At 36.4% G+C, this 24,345-nt stretch overlaps 1 protein-coding gene across 8 annotated transcripts in view; it reads right to left on the bottom strand.

The window, feature by feature from the left end:
* ZBBX (zinc finger B-box domain containing) overlaps positions 1 to 24,345 on the bottom strand; it is a 140,451-nt gene that overhangs the window by 47,638 nt on the left and 68,468 nt on the right. For 4 of the 8 annotated variants that reach the window (XR_008678154.2, XM_019024832.3, XM_063704342.1 and 1 more), the window contains exons 15-17: positions 17,368 to 17,675; positions 10,053 to 10,206; positions 659 to 775 (exon numbers count right to left, since the gene is read on the bottom strand). Coding sequence is in view for 7 of the 8 variants with exons in the window: in XM_019024832.3 (XP_018880377.3) it covers positions 659 to 775; positions 10,053 to 10,206; positions 17,368 to 17,675 (579 nt within the window). In the remaining variant the exon portion in view is untranslated. The remainder of the gene's footprint in view (positions 1 to 658; positions 776 to 10,052; positions 10,207 to 17,367; positions 17,676 to 24,345) is intronic. The other 4 variants (XM_055381778.2, XM_063704343.1, XM_055381777.2 and 1 more) reach the window with 3 other exon arrangements.

Raw genomic sequence — 24,345 nt, forward strand, 5'->3', positions numbered from 1 at the left:
AACAGTAATGTCCTAATAATAGTAGTGATTTTAATGATGTTATATGCTCTGTATACACTCATTAGGAAAGTATTAAAATAGACATTCAGTATGTCAAAAGAATTATTCTATGGAAAATCTTATAATTACTTTGTTTAGAGAATAGAGGTAATGAACTGAAATGAAGATTCCAGGGTCAATACATACAGAATTATATTTAGAACTAAGCTTTCTCAATCCCAGCGAGAAGCAGCATCTTAACCTAAGTCAATCATTTCACATATGGCTCTGTCTGATCATAATATATATCAAGTGAAAGAGTATGCAAAATCTGGTATAAACATACTGCTTCCTGAGTGAGTAATGAAACTGAGTATGTATTTTATAAGGATTGTTCAAAATATGCCATATCCTTAACTACGTTTTGCAAATACTATTTCCTAATACATTGTTATAGAAAATAACTAAGACGATAATTCATGCCTTTGGAAAAATGAGCTCACTTGTTTTTATGCTTTGGTTTTGGAAGAAAAGTCGAGGACATTTAGTTAAAATGAATGAATTTAAATTACAGAACTTCAAAAACTAAATTTCAGGTGCCTACTAAACTGCTAAAAAAGCACACTACTAAAGGAAGTAAGCTGCCAACATGGCACTGCTGCCTTTGAGTCAATGTTACCCATCTTTTGCTGTTTTCTACTTGATGATGGACTCTGAGCACCCTGCAGAACACCCAAGACAATTGCATTATCAGCATATTCACTTAAGCTATGGTCTGGAATCCATTCTCTGCCTTCTGAAATTGAAAAACAGTAAGATAATATAAAGTTTGAAAAGAAGAAAATCCATTTTATTAGTTTTATATTTATGTCTTACTGGACAATATTTAACTGAATAAAGAATATTTACAACAGTGATATATGTTATGAAATACAAAATCTTATTACAAAATAAAAATCATTAAATTAATATATTTTAATTTTAAAAATTTAAAAAGTATATAACAATGCAACATAAAGTATAATTGTTTCTACATGAATAAACACATTTGAATACATAAGATGGCTAGGAATATAGATGACACCAAGATCTAGCTTTCAAAATGGAAACCAAAAAATCATGAAGAGAAGATGGCCAAATAGGAACAGCTCCAGTCTGCCGCTCCCAGTGATATCGACACAGAAGGCAGGTGATTTCTGCATTTCCAACTGAGGTACGTCTCACTGGGACTGGTTCATCTCATTGGGACTGGTTGTACAGTGGGTGCAGCCCAAGGAGGGCAAGCCGAAGCAGGGTGTGGTGTCACCTTACCCAGGAAGGAAAGGAACTCCCTCTCCTAGCCAAGGGAAGTCATTAGGGACTGTACCTTGCACTCGGGCTCAGATACTGTGCTTTTCCCATGGTCTTCGCAACCCTCAGACCAGGAGATCCCCTCCGGTGCCTACACCACCAGGGACCTTGGTTTCCAGCACGAAACTGGGTGGCCACTTGAGCAGACACCGAGCTAGCCACAGGAGTTTATTTCTCATACCCGAGTGGCACCTGGAACATGAGTGAGACAGAAGCCAGGGGGGTGAAGCCAGGGAGCCAAGTGGTCTGGCTTATCGGTTCCCACCCCCATGGAGTCCAGCAAGCTAAGATCCACTGGCTAGAAAGTCTCGCTGTCAGCACAGCAGTCTGAGCTCGACCTGGGACGCTCGAGCTTGGTGAGGGGAGAGGTGTCTGCCATTACTGAGGCTTGAGAGGGTGGTTTTATCCTCACAGTGTAAACAAAGCCGCTGGGAAGTTCAAACTGGGCAGAGCCCACTACAGCTCAGCAAAGCCACTGTGGCCAGATTGCCTTCTCAAGAGTCCCTCCCTGAAAAAAAGGCAGAAGCCCCAGTCACAGACTTATATATAAAATCTCTACCTCCCTGGGACAGAGCACCTGGGGGAAGGGGTGGTTGTAGGTGCAGCTTCAGCAGACTTAAACATCCCTGCCTGGCAGCTCTGAAGAGAACAGCAGATCTCCCAGCACAGCGTCTGAGCCCTGATAAGGATCAGACTGCCTCCTCAAGTGTATCCTGACTGGGAGACAACTCCCAGTAGAGGCCGACAGACACCTCTTACAGGAGAGCTCTGGCTGGCATCTGGTGGGTGCCTCACTGGGACAAAGCTTCCAGAGGAAGGAACAGGCAGTAATCTTTGCTGTTCTGCAGCCTTCGCTGGTGATACCCAGGCAAACAGGGTCTAGAGTGGACCTCCAGCAAACACCAGCAGACATGCAGCAGAGGATCTGGACTGTTAGAAGGAAAACTAACAAACAGAAAGGAATAGTAACAACATCATCTAAAAGAACATCCACTCAGAGACCCCATCTGAAGGTCATTGACTTCAAAGACCAAAGGTAGATAAATTCGCAAAGATGGGGAGAAACCAGTGCAAAAGGGCTGAAAATTCCAAAAACCTGAATGCCTCCTCTCCTCCAAAGGATCACAACTCCTCACCACCAAGGGAACAAAACTGGACGGAGAATGAGTTTGATGAATTGACAGAAGTAGGCTTCAGAAGGTGGGTAATAACAAACTCCTCTGAGCTAAAGGACCAAGTTCTAACCCAACGCAAGGAAGCTAAGAACCTTGAGAAAAGGTTAGTCAAATTGTTAACTGGAATAAATACTTTAGAGAAGAACATAAACGACCTGCTGGAGCTGAAAAACACAGCACAAGAATTTCATGAAGCATACACAAGTGTCAATAGCTGAACAGATCAAGCGGAAGAAAGTATATCAGAGATTAAAGATCAACTCAATGAAATAAAGCAAGAAGACAAGGTTAGAGAAAAAAGAGTGAAAGAAACGAACAAAGCCTCCAAGAAATATGGGACTATGTGAAAAGACCAAATCTACGTTTTATTGGTGTACCTCAAAGTGACGGGGAGAATGGAACCAAGCTGGGAAACACTCTTCAGGATATTATCCAAGAGAACTTCCCCAACCTACCAAGACAGGCCAACATTCAAATTCAGGAAACACAGAGAACACCAAAAAGATATTCCTTTAGAAGAGCAACCCCATGACACATAATCATCAGATTCACCAAGGTTTAAATGAAGGAAAAAATGTTAAGGGCAGCCAGAGAGAAAGGTTGGGTTACCGACAAAGGGAGGCCCATCAGACTAACAGCAGATCTCTCAGCAGATACCCTACAAGCAGAAGAGAGAGGGGATCAATATTCAACATACTTAAAGAAAAGAATTTTCAACCCATAATTTCACATCCAGCCAAACTAAGCTTCATAAGCAAAAGAGAAATAAAATCATTTACAGACAAGCAAATGCTGAGAGATCTTGTCACCACCAGGCCTGCCTTACAAGAGCTTCTGAAGGAAGCACTAAACATGGAAAGGAACAAATGGTACCAGACACTGCAAAAACCTAACAAATTTTAAAGACCATTGACACTATGAAGAAACTGCATCCACTAATGGGCAAAATAAACAGCTAGCATCATAATGGCAGGATCACATTCACACATAACAATATTAACCTTAAATGTAAATGGGCTAAATGCCCCAATTAAAAGACACAGACTCGCAAATTGGATAAAGATTCAAGACCCATCAGTGTGCTGTATTCAGGAGACCCATCTCACGTGCAAAGACACACATAGGCTCAAAATAAAAGAAAGGAGGAAATTTTACCAACCAAATGGAAAGCAGAAAAAAAGCAGGGGTTGCAATCCTAGTCTCTAATAAAACAGACTTTAAACCAACAAAGATCAAAAGAGACGAAGAAGGCCATTACATAATGGTAAAGGGATCAATGCAACAAGAAGAGTTAACTATCCTAAAAATGTATGCACCCAACACAGGAGCACCCAGATTCACAAAGCAAGTTCTTGGAGACTACAAAGAGATGTAGACTCCTATACAATAATAGTGGGAGACTTTAACACCCCACTATCAATATTAGACAGATCAATGAGACAGAAAATTAACAAGGATATCCAGGACTTGAACTCAGATCTGGACCAAGTGGACCTAATAGACATCTACAGAACTCTCCACCCCAAATCAACAGGATATACATTCTTCTCAGCATCACATCACACTTATTCTAAAATTGACCACATAATTGGAAGTAAAACACTCCTCAGCAAATGCAAAAGAATGAAAAGCATAACAGTCTCTCAGACCACAGTGCAATCAAATTAGAACTCAGGATTAAGAAACTCACTCAAAACTGCACAACTACATGAAAACTGAACAACCTGCTCCTGAATGACTCTGGGTAAATAGCAAAATGAAGGCAGTAATGAAGATGTTCTTTGAAACCAATGAGAACAAAGACACAATGTACCAGAATCTCTGGGACACATTTAATGCAGTGTGTAGAGGTAAATATATAGTACTAAATGCCCACAAGAGAAAGCTGGAAAGATCTAAAATTGACATGCTAACATCACAATTAAAAGAATTAGAAAAGCAAGAGCAAACAAATGCAAAAGCTAGCAGAAGACAAGAAATAACTAAGATCAGAGCAGAACTGAAGGAAATAGAGACACAAAAAACCCTTCAAAAAACCAATGAATCCAGGAGCTGTTTATTTGAAAAGACCAACAAAGTAGATAGACCACTAGCCAGACTAATAAAGAAGAAAAGAGAGAAGAATCAAATAGATGCAATAAAAATGGCAAAGGGGATATCACCACTGATCCCACAGAAATACAAACTACCATCAGAGAATACTATAAACACCTCTATGCAAATAAAGTAGAAAATCTAGAAGAAATGGATAAATTCCTGGACACATACACCCTCCCAAGATTAAACCAGGAAGAAGTTGAATCCCTGAATAGACCAAAAACAAGTTCTGAAATTGAGGCAGCAATTAATTGCCTACCAACAAAAAAAAGTCCAGGACCAGATGTATTCATAGCCGAATTCTACCAGAGGTACAAAGAGGAGCTGGTACCATTCCTTCTGAAACTATTCCAAACAATAGAAAAAGAGGGACGCCTCCCTAACCTACTGTATGAGGCCAGCATCATCCTGATACCAAAACCTAGCAGAGACAAAACAAAAAAAGAAAATTTCAGGCCAATATCCCTGATGAACATCCATGCGAAAATCCTCAATAATACTGGCAAACCAAATCCAGCAGCACATCAAAAAGTTTATCCGCAATCAAGTCGGCTTCATCCCTGGATGCAAGGCTGGTTCAACAAACGCAAATCAATAAATGTAATCCATCACATAAACAGAACCAATGACAAAAAACATATGATTATCTTAATAGATGCAGAAAAGGCCTTCAACAAAATTCAACAGCACTTCATGCTAAAATCTCTCAATAAAACTAGCTATTGATGAAACATATCTCAAAATAATAAGAGATATTTATGACAAACCCACAGCCAATATCATATGGAATGGGAAAAACCTGGAAGCATTCCCTTTGAAAACCGGCAAAAGACAAGGATGCCCTCTGTCGTCACTCCTATTCAACATAGTATTGGAAGTTCTGGCCAGGGCAATCAGGCAAGAGAAAGAAATTAAGAGTATTCAATTAGGAAAAGAGGAAGTCAAATTGTCTCTGTTTGCAGATGACAGGATTGTATATTTAGAAAACCCCATTGTCTCAGCCCAAACCTCCTTAAGCTGATAAGCAACTTCAGAAAAGTCTCAGGATACAAAATCAATGTGCAAAAATCACAAGCATTCCTATACACCTATAACAGACAGAGAGCCAAATAATAAGTGAGCTCCCATTCACAATTACTACAAAGACAATAAAATACCTAGGAATACAAGTTACAAGGGATGTGAAGAACCTCTTCAAGGAGAACTACAAACCACTGCTCAAGGAAATAAGAGAGGACACAAACAAATGGAAAAACATTTCATGCTCATGGATAGGAAGAATCAATATCATGAAAATTGTCATACTGCTGAAAGTAATTTGTAGATTCAATCCTATCCCCATCAAGCTAATATTGACTTCTTCACAGGATTGGAAAAAAATTACTTTAAATTTCATATGGAACCAAAAAAGAGCCCGCATGGCCAAGACAACCCTAAGCAAAAAGAACAAAGCTGGAGGCATCACGCTACCTCACTTTAAACTATACTACAAGGCTACAGTAACCCAAAACAGCATTGTACTGGTACCAAAACAGATATATAGACCAATGGAACAGAACAGAGCCCTCAGAAATTATGCCACACATCTACAACCATCTGATCTTTGACAAACATGGCAAAAACAACTAAAAGAAAAGGATTCCCTATTTAATAAATGGTGTTGGGAAAACTGGCTAGCCATAGGCATAAAACTGAAACTGGATCCCTTCCTTACACCTTATACAAAAATTAACTCAAGATAGGTTAAAGACTTAAATGTAAGAACGAAAACCATAAAAACCCTAGAAGAAAACCTGGCAATACCAGTCAGGACATACGCATGGACAAAGGCTTCATGACTAAAACACCAAAAGCAATGGCAACAAAAGCCAAAATAGACAAATGGGATCTAATTAAACTAAAGAGCTTCTGCACAGCAAAAGAAACTATCATCAGAGTGAACAGACAACCTACAGAATGGAAGAAAATTTTGGCAATCCATCCATTGGACAAAGGGCTAATATTCAGAATATAAAAGGAACTTAAATTTACAAGAAAAAAACAAACAACCCCATCCAAAAGTAGGCAAAGGATATGACATACACTTCTCAAAAGAAGACATTTATGCAGCCAACAAACAAACAAACAAAAAGCTCATCATCACTGGTCATTAGAGAAATGAAAATCAAAACCACAATGAGATACCATCTTACGCCAGTTAGAATGGTGATCATTAAAAATTCAGGAAACAACAGGTGCTGGAGAGGATGTGGAGAAATAGGAATCCTTTTACACTGCTGGTGGGAGTGTAAATTAGTTCAACCATTGTGGAAAACAGTGTGGTAATTCCTCAAGGATCTAGAACTAGAAATACCATTTGACCCAGCAATCCCATCACTGGGTATATACCTAAAGGATTATAAATCATTATATTATAAAGACACATGCACACATATGTTTATTGCAGCACTGTTCACAATAGCAGACTTGGAACCAACCCAAATGCCCATCAATGATAGACTGGATAAAGAAAGTGTGGTACATATACATCATGGAATACTATATAGCCATAAAAAAGGATGAGTTCATGTCCTTTGCAGAGACATGGATGACACTGGAAACCATCATTCTCAGCAAACTATCACAAGAACAGAAAATCAAACACCACATGTTCCCACTCATAAGTGGGAGTTGAACAATGAGAACACATGGACACATCAAACACTGGGGCCTGTTGGGGGGTGGTGGGATAAGGGAGGGATAGCATTAGGAGAAATCCCTAATGTAGTGATGGGTTGATGGATGCAGCAAACCACCATGGCACGTGTATACCTATGTAACAAACGTGCATGTTCTGCATATGTACCCAGAACTTAAAGTGAAATTAAAAAAAAAATCATGAAGAAACAAAAAATTGGAATATATATATATATATATAACTAGTAAGGAGATTAAATCTGTTAACAAAAATTTGCCAATAATGAAAAGTCCTGGACCTAATTGCATTACTGGTGAGTTCTATCACACATTTGAAGAAATAACACCAGTCCTCAAACTTTTCCAAAAGATTGAAGAGGAGGGACATCAACTCATTGATACTAATGCCAAACAAAGACACTACAAGTAAAGAAAATATCAGAACAATATCATTTATAATCAGTGATGTAAAAAATCTTCAAAGTACAAGCAAACCAAATTCGGCAGCATATTAAAAACGGTTATATATCATGATCAAATAAAATTTATTTCTGAAATGTAAGGATGGTTCGGCATATGAAAATCCATCAGTGTAATACACCACATTTATAGAATGAAAGAAAAAAACGCATAATCATCTCGATTTATGCAGAAAAAGTATTTGACAAAATCCAACACACTTTTATGATAAGAACAACCAACAAACTAGGAATAAAAGGGAAATGCCTCTACATAATAAAAGTAATATGCTAATAATCCACAGCAAACATCAAACTCAATGGTGAAAAATAGAACAATTTCTAAGATCTAGAGCAAGGCAAGGATGCCTGCTTTTGCTACTTCTATTCAATATAAGTAGCCAGAACAGACAAGAAAAATAAAAGACATTTGAATTAGAAAGGAAGAAGTAAAATTATCTTTGTTCACAGATGATGTGATCTTATATGTAGAAAACACTAAACATTCCACAAAAATATGTTAGAATAAATGAAATCAGCAAAGTAGTAGGATACAAAGTCAATAGGCAAATACCAGTTGTATTTCTATATGCTAACAATGAACAATCTGAAAAGGAAATTAAAGAAACAATTCCATTCACAATAGCATAAAAAAGAAACAAACTTAGAAATCAACATAACCAAGGAGGTGGAAGACTTATGCAATGAAAACTATAAAACATTGCTGAAAGAAATTAAAGAAGACACACATAAAAAGAAACATTTCTCATGTTCATGAACTGGAAGAGTTAATAGTGGTAAGGTGCCAATGTTACCCAAAGTGATCTATACATTCAATATAATCCCTATCAAAAGCTCAATGACATTTTCCGTAGAAATAAAAAAAACCCATCATAAAATTCACATGCAATCACCAGGTACCCTGAATAGCCAAAACAATATTAAAAACAAGAGCAAAGCTGGAAGACTCACACTTTCTGATTTCAAAACTTATTACAAAGATACTGTAATCAAAACAGTGTGATACCAGTACAAAGACAGACATACAGACCAATGAAATGGGATAAACAACCCAGAAATATATCCTCACATATACAATCAAATTATAATGATTTTTAAAAAAGTATCCTTATGGTATAAAACTTATTTTGAAATATGTATATATTGTTGAATTGCTAAATCAAGTTAATTAACATATGTATTATCTCACCAATCATTTTTTTGTGTGTGTGGTGAGAACACTTAAAATTCACTCTCTTAGCCAAATAATTTTTGACAAGGGTGCCTAGACCATTCAATGGGGGAAAGAAAGGTCTTTTCAACAAATGGTGCTGGAAAACTTGATATCCACAGGCAAAATAATGAATCTGGACCTTTGATACCATGTACAAAAATAAACTCAAATTGATCAAAGACCTATATGTAAAACCTAAAACTACAAATACCCTAGAAGAACGTATAGGCCCATGACATTGGCTTTGGAAATGAATTCTTAAATATGACACTGAAGGAACAGGCAAGAGCAACCACAGAAGTAGACAAATTGGACTTTATAAAAACTGGAAAAAAACTGCATCCAAAGACACTATCAACAGAGTAAAAGGGCAATCCACAGAATGGGAGGAAATAGTTGCAAATAATATATCTTATGAAGAAGCAGTATCCAGAATATAATAAGGAACTCCTATAACTCAACAATGAAAAAACAAATAACCCAATTAAAATAAGAGCTAAGGAATTGAATAGACATTTCTCCAAAGAGTATATACAAATTACTTATTAAGCACATGAAAAGATGCTTAACATTATTAATCATTAGGAAAATGCAAATCTAAGCTACAATATTGTACCACCTCAGACCCATGAGGATGACTATTCTCCCCCCGACCCCACCAAAAAAATAAAAGAACAAGTATTGTCAAGAATATGTAATAATTGGAACATTTGTGCCCTGTTGGCAGTAATGTAAAACACCAACCAGATGCTGGCACCATACTACTTATACAGCTTGCAGAACTCTAAACCAAATAAACTTCTTTTATTTATAAATTATGTAGCCTTGGTTATTCCTTTATAGCAACACTAAAAGGTCTAAAATAACCACACTTTTAAATGCTAAAAAATCCTTCCTAGTTTCATTGTAAGTCATAGTTTCTCACATTCTGATAGTAACCTTAAATGTAAATATATGGCAACTAATACAAGGTTAATAATTTTAGGCTGGCAAGAAGAAAATGATTTTATCCATTGAACAGAATTGCTCAGTATTTCCTAAGATGAGAACAGACTGTTTTAGAAAAATGAGCTAGAAATTTACCTGCAAGTGTAATCCTAGTACTGGAATTGTTGCATTCTAAACGATGAGAAGGAAGTAAGTTGAGACTTTCATTTGTATCAAAAACAAAGAATCTCTCAAGTCCTTGATATTGTTTTGTTATAGGCTTACTTCTGCAGGCTATTTCTTGTAACAACTAAGAAACAAAATATTCAACAATATTATTTTCTAACTCATTAAACAAACAAGCATATTCATTTATCAGATACCTACTTGGTATCTGATATACTTGGCATAAATTCTTCCCTCATCAAGTTTAGTTTCTAACAGTGGAGACAAATAATAAAACAACATTTATATATAGGAAGTTCTAACTACAGTTATAGTAATTCTCTGAAAGTTGATACTAATCCAAAGAGGACAGAAGTTCATGAAATAAAATAAACTTTTTTTCTCTTTATTCCTTTATTTTCATCCCTCAGTGTCTTTGCACATAAATTATCCTGGAATACAGAGTTACTTTCACATGCAGTGGCTTTGAACTAGTGTCTTTGTCTATATATAAAATAATTTCAAAACTGAAGGTGAAATACCAATGGGAAATATCTGCCCTGACAATGGTCATGGAAAAAAAAATGTAAGTTAACAATACACTCATCATGAAGCAAATATAAAGTAGGAAACTGTGGCAAGAGGAAGATAAGTAATTTATGAAGTTTATATAGCTAGAAACTAGCAGACCTAGGCTTTGAATATAGGTCTGCCTGATTTGAAACCTAGACTTATCCTGCCACCCTATTAATTCATTTTTACATGTTCTTATTCTAGGATTGAATATAACTGGGATTTTAAAAAATGTGAATCCAGTAGAAACAGATTAGGAATTCATTAGTAAGAGCTCTAGATGAGGTTATAGTATAATCAGAGTAGCTATCAGTTTTTAACAATTCCGTAATGAATCTAACTAATGCCCAAATATAGTCTGTTCCCATAAATCAATGTAAAGCAACTTGCTTTTTTATAAATTTATAAATTATATAAATGAGATCATATTAAAGAACAAAGCTAGTGACCAATAAAGCATGTCATTCAAAGACAAATCGAAATCCAAAATTCTCAGCACATATCCCCTGGCCCTCCCAGACACCAATAAACAATTACAGAATTCTTTCCACTCTACTGAAGCTTATATTTGAATTATGCAATTGCAAATCTGGAAGAGTTTTGAATGTCTTGGTTTACAGATAAAAATCCTAAAATAGTTATGTTTTGTTTACTTTTAGCACAAACTTACAAAGTTAACTATTGATAGTTTTACAGCCAGAACAAAGGACCCCTGACTAGTCCATTGTTTTCCTAACTACTGCCCTACAAATTAGTACTTAATTCCGTAGGAAGTACCACCTTACACAGAAATCATTTTCTGAAAACTGAAGTACAAAATGAACAATTTTATACTCAATTTGGATGGAGCACAATAGATTTCTAAGTCATTTCTTCTGATGGAATGGCTTCTACTAGGACAGAAAAAGAGGGAAATAGGTTCAGGTATAGTTCTTAGGAATGAAAAGAAAGTAGATTCAACCACTTTATTCAGAAGCAGGAACTCAGTCTGCAAACTGTGAAGTACCAATTATGATGGCCACTTTAGAAAGCTCTATTTTACAGCTCCCCTCCACCTGCTTTTCACCTTTTGTTTTACAACTCTTCAAATTCTCTTGTGATCCAACAACTTAATTCTTTATAGAGATTGGCCATCTCCTATAATAAGATGCTCAGGGAGAACCTTTCGCACTCAGCTTAAGTCCTGTCTTACCAGTGGTGGAAAATTTCTGTGAAACTATTTACACTTTTTTTTTCCTCAGATATAATTATCTAGGAATGGATTAAAACATTATTTTATTTATAAAAGGGGCAATCCTGGAGTCAGAAACCCATTAGTTTGTTGAGAATTCTTTTAAAATCCTATGACAGATTATTCCTGAAAAAACTTCAAATCTCTCAATCCAATATCCCCCAGGAGGAAAAGGCAAGCTTTACATAACACTATTTTATTACTGTCCAGGACTACCTTTAGTCTCACCTAATTGAAAAAAAACAATAACCATGTAAGCCATTTTACAACAGTCACTGGTTTTTGATTATGTCAGCAGCTTTGAGCTGCTGAGAACTTTATGAATCCTATGCACTTAAACACTCATTCAGATTGTTTCCTGAACTAGCTCTGTCAGAACATATTTTATACTGAGCAATATTTTATACTGAGCAATGGATAGTCTTAAATTGAATAAAACAAGAATGTATACCAGCCACACACATTCCCACCCCCACCCAACCCTTTTTTTTTTTTTGAGATAGAGTCTCACCCTGTCACCCAGGCTGGAGTGCAATGGCGCGATCTCAGCTCACTACAACCTCCGCCTCCCAGGTTCAATCGATTCTCCTGCCTCAGCCTCCTGAGTAGTTGGGTAGTTGAGATTACAGGCACCTGCCACCACGCCCAGCTAATTTTTGTATTTTTAATAGAGACAGGGTTTCACCATGTTGGCCAGGCTGGTCTCGAACTCCTGACCTTGTGATCCACCCACCTCAGCCTCCCAAAGTGCTGGGATTACAGGCGTGAGCCACCGTGCCTGGCCTTTTTTTTTTTTTTTTTAACTTTTAAGTTCAAGAGTACTTGTGCAGGTCTGTTACATAGGTAAATTTGTGTCATGGAGATTTGTTGTACAGATTATTTCATCACCCAGGCATTAAGCCTAGTACCCACTAGTTATTTTTTCTAATTCTCTCTCTCCTCCCACTCATCATCCTCTGATAAGCCCCAGTGTATGCTGTTCCCCTCTATATGTTCATGTCACACACCTTCCTTTTAAGAAACATCTAAACTTAGTGACACACCTGTTACATTAATTGAATAGAGTAGTATGCATTAACATATAAAAGAAGTAAAGGAACCCTGCTGTAAATTATTGGTGCTATGTAAGTCACAGCTATCCTGACAGACTCTGATCAGTTGAGAGTAGACCAGGAATTCAATGGGATGCAAATCATCAGACTATCTAACTAAATGAAAGGTTCCCTGAGAAAGTGGATTGGATAAATAGGTAGGGCCTGAGGGCAATACATGTTTCCTTATCCTCTCATACTGAATTGAAGAGAATGGCCGGAAAGAGTTTTCCCAGTGAATTCCTTTGAGTTTATTACTGCTTTATTACTTTTGAGTCAGATTCATAGTTCATTAATTTTTACTTTTTTCTTGCATTTGGGATTATAAATTTCCCAATAAGTAGTATTTGAGTTTCATCCTATACATTATTTATCTGTGATGTTTTTGCTTACATTCAGTTCTAAATATTTCTACCTTCTATTTTAATTTTTTCATTAACCTGGACATATTTGGCCGGGCGCAGTGGCTCATGCCTGTGATCCCAGCACTTTGGGAGGCCAAGGCGGGTGGATCATGCGGTCAGGAGATCGAGAGCATCCTGGCTAACACGATGAAACCCCATCTCCACTAAAAATACAAAACGTTAGCCGGGCGTACTGGTGGGCGCCTGTAGTCCCAGCTACTCGGGAGGCTGAGGCAGAAGAATGGCGGGAACCCGGGAGGCGGAGCTTGCTGTGAGCCACGATGGCGCCACTGCACTCCAGCCTGGGCAACAGAGCAAGACTCCGTCTAAAAAAAAAAAAAAAAAAAAAAAAACCTAGACATATTTGAATTTATTAATTTTGTTAGCATTTTGCTATCAATTTATAATTTATTGTATTATGGTTGGAAAACACAGTGTGTAATATGATTTCTTTAGCATTTGTTGAAACTTCCTTTGTGGATTTATTTTTGTAATGTGTTGTAACATGTATTTTGTAAATGTTCCATGTGTTCTTGCAAAGAACACACATTCTCTAATTATTGAGTATGTGGTTCAAAATATGTTCTTTAAACTTATTTGTATTGATCAAATCTTCTCTATCTTTACTAATAGAAAATCTTATTGGATTGATGGATCTGTCAATAATACCATGTGGTTTTGTCCATTTTTGCTACAACATATCTGAGGCTATATTGATTGGTACATACAAATTCAGATTTTCTTTAATCTTTCTATTAAATAGTTGATTTTATCATGCACATAATGGTCCCCTTTACCCTGATAATGTTTTATTACCTTAAATTTTTTTTTTAAATTACTGCTTGCCTTTACTCTGAAATTCCTCCCCCCACCCCATGTTTTAAGCAGGTTTCTGGTAAAATAACTATACACACACACACTATCCACATTTATTCTAATTACTTATATGATTGGGTTTATTCCTGTCAGCTCTACTCTTTCTACTTGCTGTCAAGAATTGTGAAGGGTCTGAGATTTTATCCTACATGCAAGCCTGTTATAGTTTCAGGGATGCTGGACGAAGACACAAGACTCCTTGGTCAGAGACAAAGGACTTTATCACTCACAACAATAGCAGTTGCCAGAGTATCATCATTTGCACCAATTCCCAGAACCCAGTTTTCACAGGACATCATGAAGAGAGCCACGTGACATCTGCACATACCCTGAGCTGTGTTACAGGAGAGAAATCCTGATCTTAGGAAATCCAATTATTTTATACTGGGCAGTAAGCCTGCCTGACCTTTGCCAGAGGAAAACATTATTTTTATTACACCAGACAGTAAACAAACCTAGTCTTTGCTCTGAAGAGGGACATAATCTCTATATTTCAAAGCTGTTATCTGTACAAGCACCCTTGAAAATATACTTTGGAACAAATAGAGTCAGCGGTTTTGCTCAAAAGATGTGCAAAAAAACATGAGAGACCCAAGAGGAATTGTACACCAACACTTAACCATACTATTTTTCCTTTGATGCATTTATTTCCTGACTGTTTTAATTAATTGGATTTTCTACAGTCCCCTTTTCCTTTAGTATTTTGGATGACATACATTATGTCTGTAACATTTTAACTGTTACTCAAAGTATTTAACATGTATAACTAAAACACTAAGTCAACAATCCCTACAATGATCTCTACCTTCCTTTATAATACAGAATCTTAGTACTTTTAACTCTAATCATACATATCTAACAGTCTTACAAGTTATGGTACATATTATTCTCATTCAAATTTCTTCTTTTATAATTCTCAAATTGGGCATTATAATAATTATTTTGTAATACATCTAATATATTTGCCATTTTCCCCTCACACCATTATTTCTTGCATCCTACTTCTTCCTTCCAGGTTTAATTTCTTCCTTTTTGAAGTATATCATTCAGATGTTCATTCAAGAGGGGAAATAACTAAATTATCTGAACTTTTGTCTAAACTTGCCATTATTTTATTCTTGGTCTTGAATGAAAGTTTTGCAAGCCTTACAATTCTAGATTGTTAGTCAGTTCTATTAGAAGTTTAAAGATAATGTTCCACTGTGTTACACTGTTGAGGCTATCTGTTGCTGTGCATGAGAATTTAATGTCAATCTGGTAATTGCTCTTTGGAGATAATTTTCTGTTGTCTTTTATTGCTTTTAAGATTGTCTATGAGGTATCTCAAAAATAAGTCATAGTGTGAATTTGTTTTTATTTATATTGTTCAGGAATTGTACTTTGTTATTTCACAGTCTTTCATATTACTAACTCTTCATATGTCTTTGCTGCAATACAAGCAATTTTTTAAACTTATCTTCCAGGGTAATATTTCTCTCCTTATTTGTATTTAATATGCTGTTTATATCCATTGTATTATAATTTGAATAAATATATTTTGAATGTTAGAAATTTGTATTGGCCTTCATAAATGGAGCAGTCCATACTGTCTTATTCTTAAGTTCTTTTTATTTCTTCCTTTCTATTTTTAAACATTTTAAATATAGTCTCACAGGATAGAGATTGAGTCTCTCTCTCTAGAGCAAAGAGCAGGTTTGTTTACTGTCTAGTGTAATGAAGATAGTCTTCCTGTAGGACAAAGGTCTGGCAGGCTTACTGCCCAGTGTAAAAGATCGGGTTTCTTAAGGTCAGGATTCCTCACTTATTACACAGCTCACTATATATATAGATGTCACCTGGTACTCTTCATGTTGCCCTGTGGAAATCTGGAAATTGAAGTTCTTGTTTTCTCTGCTGAAATGCATGCTATATGATCAATCGTTTTCTTCACTGGGGGAATGAGAAGATAAGCCCATCTGAAGTGGAGCTTTATTTTGTGGAATCTATTGTGGGATAAGGTGTAAGCATGTCCTTTTATAAAGTATTAGTATGTACTTCTGTCAGATACATCAGGATATTAATAGGCACGGATTAACAATAATGTTAATGTCTTGGCTTCAAGTTTCCAAGCAAGAAATACATATACAAATGTATATTTGGGTATGTATATCCAAACCTATGCTAAATGAAAGCCCAAGATATCTATTTTCCAGGTGAAATGTTTTATTGGCCTAGCCCAGATCACTTGCAGAGATCAGTTTCCTTTCATCTTGTTGCACCTATGGGTGTGTTCCTAGTGCATTCCTTTAATGACTGATCAGATATTTAGGGGTCTACGTTTTTGCAGAGGACTCAGTTCCAATTTCTTATCTCACAAAGGTACAATATCTGCCACAAAGTGGGCACAGAAAGCCAATCCTCCAAGCAGAAGTAGCAGCAACTCAAGTATTCATCCTTCTGCTTTTTTGCTTCCCTCTTCAGGAACCATAGGAATTCATTTTAAATGACTTCTAAGCATTGTTAAAAATGTTTGCCTCACTTAAATTTCCAAAGAATGTATTATTAATAATTACAATTAGTAAAGATTTCTAGTATATAGAATGAAATTCAGATATAGTTTTAAAACATGGTAACAATGCAATAATGAGCTACTTTACGTTTCCTATGAGAAGAAACAAAAACTACACCTCTATTTCTTTATTAGCCATCTTCCTGAAAGAATTACCTTCTTCATCTTATACTTACATTAAACCACAGTAACTGGTTCTGTCTAGATATCTGCATTTATTTCATTTTGACCATTGACTATACTATCGTAAAAAACTAGAAAGGATTTATTATACTGTATTATTCATAATGAATTTCATTTGGAAAAGTAACAGTGCTCTTACTGTGCTGCATAAGGTGGGCCTTAAAGTATTATTTATCACAGAAAGCCACTTATTAAAATGGCATTCCTCATATTAGAATTTGTCCTAGAAGCCATTAATGTTCTCTCCCATATGAGTCACTCTTCAACTATCTCATAATAATATAAGGCAGCACATTTTAACTTCAATAGGAAGTAACTTGAGAATGTATTGTGTCACTAAGACATTTTCTTATGAGGTTTCTTATAAAATTTTAATATAATAAACATAATAGAGATTTACCAGTGATGACTTTGTAGTTTTTGAGTCTTCAAAGCTTGGCCTCTTATACAGATTGCTGAATTCCAAGGATTCTTTGATGTCTTGAGATAATTTCTCCTCAAAGGGAGCTTTTTCTAAATCTATACCTAGCAAAGTGTCCTTGCTTTCAAGTGATACACAGGAATCATCAGACTTTTGATTACTTTCTAAACCTATATTTTTCTCCTTTGAATTTCTTTCAAAGGAGGTGCTTTCCTCAATTTTTTCAATGTCATAAGAATACACATCAGGATCCACGATGTTGTCAAAATCTGTGTTTGAAGTTTCTGCTGTTAAAAACACACAGTTACAAAAGGTACATAAATAAATATAAACAAATCATTAAACTGTTAATAAACCAAAAGTTCTGTGGTAAAAAAACTTTATCAATAAACACTATTTCACAAATTCCTTTACTGATGTTTTAGCGTTAAAATATTTTTACTATGCTTATATTCGTAAGTGGTAATCATAATTCACTTATAGAACCAAACATTAATGAGCTAGACTAGTAAAAGAAGGTAATATTTTATTTTGCAATGAAATCTTAAAATTGATGCAAATTTTTATTTCAGCCTCTGGTTCAATTCTCACTTTCCCACCTCCTCCTCTCACTCAAATTTTACAACAGTAATTCATGAGAAGTAACACAGAGGGAACATTTTTTCATTTTGCCATTTTTCCCTAGCATGCCTAGCAATAAAGAGAGGGCACAGGGAAATGTGCCAGATGAAAGAAGAGCAGCAGTTGGGGGCACAGAAAATGTGTAGCAGGGACACCTGCTTCTAGAAAGCTACAAAGTGAACAAGATTGTATTAGTCATCCACCTCATTATGTCTGCTTTAAATAAATCATTTGGTTTACATCACTGGTTTTTAACCTGGTTGCACAGTAGAATCATCTGAAGGCACTCTTTAAAATTGTCAGTGTATGGGCCTGACCCCAAACCAATTAAATCAGATCCTGAGAGTGGAACTCAGGCATTGGTCTTTTGAACTTCCCCTTGCTAAGTTGTCCAGGTGATTATAGCGGGTAACACAGTAGTGAAACACTGGTCTAGATTTTCTGAAAAATAAAAATTCTTTGAATGTTTATACCATACTACTTTCATTTTAAATAAATGTACACCATTATCCAGACTGAATATAGCTTCTTCTGGTTATCCCTTACTCTGTTCCAAAGACAAATATATCTATAAGTAGACTATGTAAAATAGTAGAAACTCTGAATAAAACTGTCTCCTGTGATGTAAATGCTTTACAGCTTTACAAAGGACTTGCTTGTTGCAATCAAATGTTTATATAACTCGACAATTTCAGATAGTCAACTTCTGCTACCTCTTCGATAGTATATATACTGGGAAAAATAAAATAATCTCTGTTTCAGAGAAACATCTTTAGAAGAAAACCTTTATAAAGGCTATTCAATACAATAAAACTCCCACAATAATGTTGTACTTCCCTCTTAAACCTGAATGGAAATTATCCAATTTGGGGGGGAGAAAAAAAATGCCATTTCCTATATTAAAATGTCTACAACTGAAGTAGAAGGCAGGATTTGACTCTAGAGGCAGGGCCTGGGCTCCAGACCAGATTGAAGACTAGTGGAAACAAGGAAGTCAAAAGTAACTCTCTCCGTAAGACACACCCACACAGGTGCAGAAAAGGCTTTCGACAAAATTCAACATTCATTCATGTTAAAATCTCTCAATAAACTAGGTATTGAAGGAATATATCTCAAAATAATAAGAACCATATATAACAAACCCAGAGCCAACATCATACTGAAAGGGCAAAAGTATTCCCCTTGAAAACTGGCACAAGACGAGGATGCCCTCTCTCACCACTCCTATTCAACATAATATTGGAAGTCCTAGCAAGGGCAACCAGGAAAGATAAAGAAATAAAGGGCATCCAAATAGTAGGAGAGGAAGTCAAACTATCTCTGTTTGTAGACTACATGATGCTAAATCCAGAAAACCCCATGGCCTAAGCCTAGAAGTTTCTTAAGCTGATAACTTTGGCAAAGTCTTAGAATACAAAATCAATGTGCAAAATCACTAGCATTCTTATACAGCAACGACAGTCAAGCTGAGAGCCAAAAGAGCTCCAATAGCTAAGGCAATCCTAAGCAAAAAGAGCAAAACTGGAGGCATCATGCTACCCAACTTCAAAGTATACTGAAGAGTTACAGTAACCAAAATAGCATGGTACTGGTACAAAAACAGACACATAGACCAGTGGAACAGAATAGAAAACCCAGAAAATAGACCACACACCTACAGCTATGTGACCTTCAACAAACCTGACAAAACCAAGCAATGGGGAAAGGATTCCCTATTCAAAAAATGATGGTGGGATAACTGGCTAGCCATATGCTGAAGATTGAAGCTGGACCCCTTCCTTATACCATATACAAAAATTAACTCAAGATAGATTAAATACTTAAATGTAAATCCCAAAACTATGAAAACCCTGGAAGACAATCTAGGCAATAACATTCAGGACATCGGTATAGGCAAAGATTTCATGACAAAGATGCCAAAAGCAATAGCAGCAAAGCAAAAATTGACAAATAGGATCCAATTAAACTAAAGAGCTTCTGTACAGTGAAAGAAACTATCAACAGAAAAAACGGACAAACTACACAATGGGGGAAAACTTTTGCAAACCATGAATTCAACAGAGCTCTAATAACCACCTTCTATAAGGAACTTACAGAAATTTACAAGAAAAAAACAATCTCAATAAAAAGTGGGCAAAGACATGAGCAGACACTTTCGTAAAAGGGACATACATGTGGCCACAATCCTATGAGAAGAAGCTCAACATCACTCATCATTAGAGAAATGCAAATCAAAACCACAATGAGATACCATCTCACACCAGTCAGAATGGATATTATTAAAAAGTAAAAAAAATAACAGATGCTGGTGAGGTTGTGCAGAGAAAGGAACACTTATACACTGTTGGTAGGAATGTAAATTAGTTCAACCATCATGGAAGACAGCATGGTGATTTTCAAAGACATAAAGACAGAAATACCATTCAACCCAGCAATCTCATTACTGGGTATATACCCAAAGGAATATAAATCATTCTATTATAAAGATACATGTATATGTATGTTCAATGCAGCACTATTTACAATAGCACAGACAGGGAATCAACCCAAATGCTCATTAATGACAGACTGGATAAAGAAAATGTGGTACATATACACCATGGAATACTATGAAGAAAAACAAGATCATGTACTTTGCATGGACATGGATGGAGCTGGAGGCCATTATCCTTAACAAACTAATAAAAGAACAGAAAACTAAGCACTAGTTTATAATTTATAAGAGGAAGCTAAATGGTGAGAACACATGGACACTTTAGAGGGGAACAACACACACTGGGGCCTATTGAAGGGTGAGGGTGGTAGGAGGGAGAGGAGCAGGAAAAATCACTAATGGGTGCAAGGCTTAATAAATGGATGATGAAATAATATGTACAACAAACCCCCATGACACAAATTTACCTATGTAACAAACCTACACGTGTGTCCCTGAACTTAAAAGTTAAAAAAAGGCATGCCTACCAGTGACATGTCAGTTTACCACTACTATGGCAACATCTGGAAGTTATCACCTGTTTCCCCAGCAACAACCTGATGACCCAGAAGTTGCCACCCCTTTTCCAGAAATTTCTGAGTAACTCATCTTTTAATTTGCATGTAATTAAAAGTGGCTAAAAATATTACTGCAGAGCCACCTCTGAGATGCTACTCTGGGTACAGTGCTTATGGGGTAAACCTGTTCCAAAAGGAACACTGCCTTTGCCGCTGCTGTACACTGCTACTTTAATAAAACTTGCTGTCTAACACCACTGGCTTGCATGGTGCAAGCTATCAGTGGATCTACCATTCTGTGGTCTGGAGGATGGTGGCTCTCTTCTCACAGCTGCACTAGGCAGTGCCCCAGTGGTTACTCTGTGTGGGGGCTCCTACCATGTATTTCCCCTTTGCACCGCTTTAGTAGAGGTTCTCCATGAGTGCTCTGCCTCTGCAACAGACTTCTACCTGGACATTTAGGCATTTCTGTACATCCTCTGATATCTAAACAGAGGTTTCCAAACCTCAAGTCTTATTTTCTGTGACTCGCAGGCCCAAGACCATGTGGAAGCCACCAAGGCTTGGGGCTTGCACCCTCTGAATCCAAGGTCCAAGCTGTATCTTGGCCCCTTTTAACCCTGACTGCACTTGGAGCCACTGGGACAGAGTACCATGTCTTGAGGGTGAACAGAGCAGTGAGGCCCTGAGCCTGGCCCATGAAACCATTTTTTCCTTCTAGGCCTACAGGCCAGTAATGGGAGGGGATGCTGTGAGGATCTCAGGAATGCCCTAGAGACATTTTCCCCATTGTCTTGGCAATCAATAGTTGGTTCCTCTTTATTTATGCAAATTTCTGCAGCATGTGGCTCGAATTTCTCCCCAAAGAATGGGTGTTTCTTTTCTACCACATGGTCAGGCTGCAAATTTTCCAAACTTTTATGCTCTGCTTCCCTTTTAAACATAATTCCCAGTTTCATACCATTTCTTTGTGAATGCATATGACTATATGCTTTTTGAAACAGCCAGGTCACATCTTGAATGCTTTGTTTTGCTGCTTAGAAATTCTTTCTGCCAGATGCTGTAAATCATCTCTCTGAAGTTCAAATTCCACAGATGTCTAGGTTGAGGAGGGGGCCAAACTGCTGCCAGTCTCTTTGCTAAAGCATAGCAAAAGTGACCGTTACTTCAGTTCCCAATAAGTTCCTCATTTCCATCTGAAACCATCTCAGCCTAGACTTCATTGTCCATTATCACTATCAGCATTTTGGTCAAAACCATTCAACAAGTCTCTAGGAAGTCCTAAGCTTTCCCACATCTTCTTTTCTTCTTCTGAGCCCTCCAAACTGTTCCAACCTCTGCCTGTTACCGAGTTCTAAAGTCACTTCCACATTTTCAGGTATCTTTACAGCAGTACTTCACTTTTCTGGTACCAATTTTCTCTATTAGTCCATTTTTAAACTGCTAGAAAGAACTACCTAAGACTCGGTACTTTATTAAGGAAAGAGGCTTAATTGACTCACAGTTCCACATGGCTGGGAGGTCTCAGGAGTCTTATAATCATGGCAGAAGGTGAAGGGGAAGCAAGGCGTGTATTATATGTTGGCGAGGGCTGGGGATCTGCCACACACTTTTAAATCATCAGAGCTCATGAGGACTCACTCACTATCATGAGAACAACATGGGGGAAACCACTCCTATGATCCAATCACCTCCCACCAGGTCCCTCCCTTGACACATGGGGATTACAATTTGAGATGAGATTTGGTCAGGAACACAGAGCCAAGCCATATTGTAGATAGAAATCTAAAAATTATATACAAGATCTATATGAGGAATTCTACAAATTCTGATTAAAGAAATCAAAATTCTAAATAAATAGAGAAATATTCTATGTTCATGGATGGGAAGATTTAATATTGTTAAGATATTTTTTCCCAACTTGATCTATAGATTCATTGCAATCCCAGTCAAAATCCCTGCCTTTTTATAGAGAAACAAATGACCCAGGATAGCTAACACAATATTGAAGAAGAGCAAAGTCAGAAGACTTGATACTACCTTACATCAAGATTACTATAAATCTATAACAATCAAGAGAGTGTGTGGTATTGGAAAAAATGTAGACAAATAGATAAATGAAACAGAATAGAGAATCCTGAGTAGACCTATATAAATATAGTCAACTGATCTTTGACAGAGGAACAAAGGCAATACAACAAAGAAAATATAATCTGTTAAGCAAATGATTCTGGAACAACTGGATATCCACATGTGAAACAATACATATAGACACAGACCTTACACCTTCACAAAAATTAACTCAAAATAGATTACACACCTGAATATAAAATGCAAAGCTATGAATCTCTCAAAAGATAACATAGGATAAAACATAGACGACACTGGGTATGACAATAACTTTCTAGATACAACATCAAAGAAAAAATTGATAAGCTAAACTTTATTAAAATAAAAGCTTATACACTATGAAAAATAGTCCAGAGAATAAACAGGCAATCCATACACTGAAAGAAAATATTTGGAAAAGATATTTGATAAAAGAGTGCTTTGCAAAACATACAAAAAACTCTTAAACCTCAACAATAACAAAATAAACAACCCAATCAAAACATTAGCTAAAAACCTGAACAGATATTTTAACAAAGATACACAGTTAGCAAATAAGCATATTAAAAGATTCTCGATATCATATGTCAACAGAGAATTGCAAATTTTAAAAAAAATGAAATATCACTACACGATTGCTAGAATGGAAAAATTCTGAAACACTGGCACCAGATGATGGTGAGGATATGGAGCAACAAGAACTTTCATTAATTGCTGGTGGGAATGTAAAATAGTACAGCTACTTTGGTAAGACAGTTTGGCAATTATTAAAACAAAACTAAACATACCTGTACCATATGATCCAATAGTTATGCTCCTTGGTATTTACCCAAATAAGTTGAAAACTTAAGTCCCAATAAAAACCCATACACGAATATTTATAGTAGTTTTGTTCATAATTGCTAAAGCTTGGAACAACCAAAATGTTCTTCAATAGGTGAATTGATAAATAAACTATTGTACATTCATACAATTGAATATTATTTAACACTAAAAGAAATGAGAAATCAAGCCACAAAAAGACATGGAGAAACCTCAAATGCATATTATTAAGTTAAAGAATCCAATTATTAAAGGCTATGTACTGTATGATTCTAACTATATGACATTCTGGAAGGGCAAAACTATGAGGACAGTAAAAAAATCAGTGGTTGCCAGGAGTTGGTCAGAGAGAGGGATAAACAGGTGGGACACAGAGAATTTTTAGGACGAGAAGGTATTCTGTATGATACTATA

The sequence above is a fragment of the Gorilla gorilla genome, chromosome 2 (assembly GCF_029281585.2).
Source record: "Gorilla gorilla gorilla isolate KB3781 chromosome 2, NHGRI_mGorGor1-v2.1_pri, whole genome shotgun sequence".
NCBI lineage: Eukaryota > Metazoa > Chordata > Mammalia > Primates > Hominidae > Gorilla > Gorilla gorilla.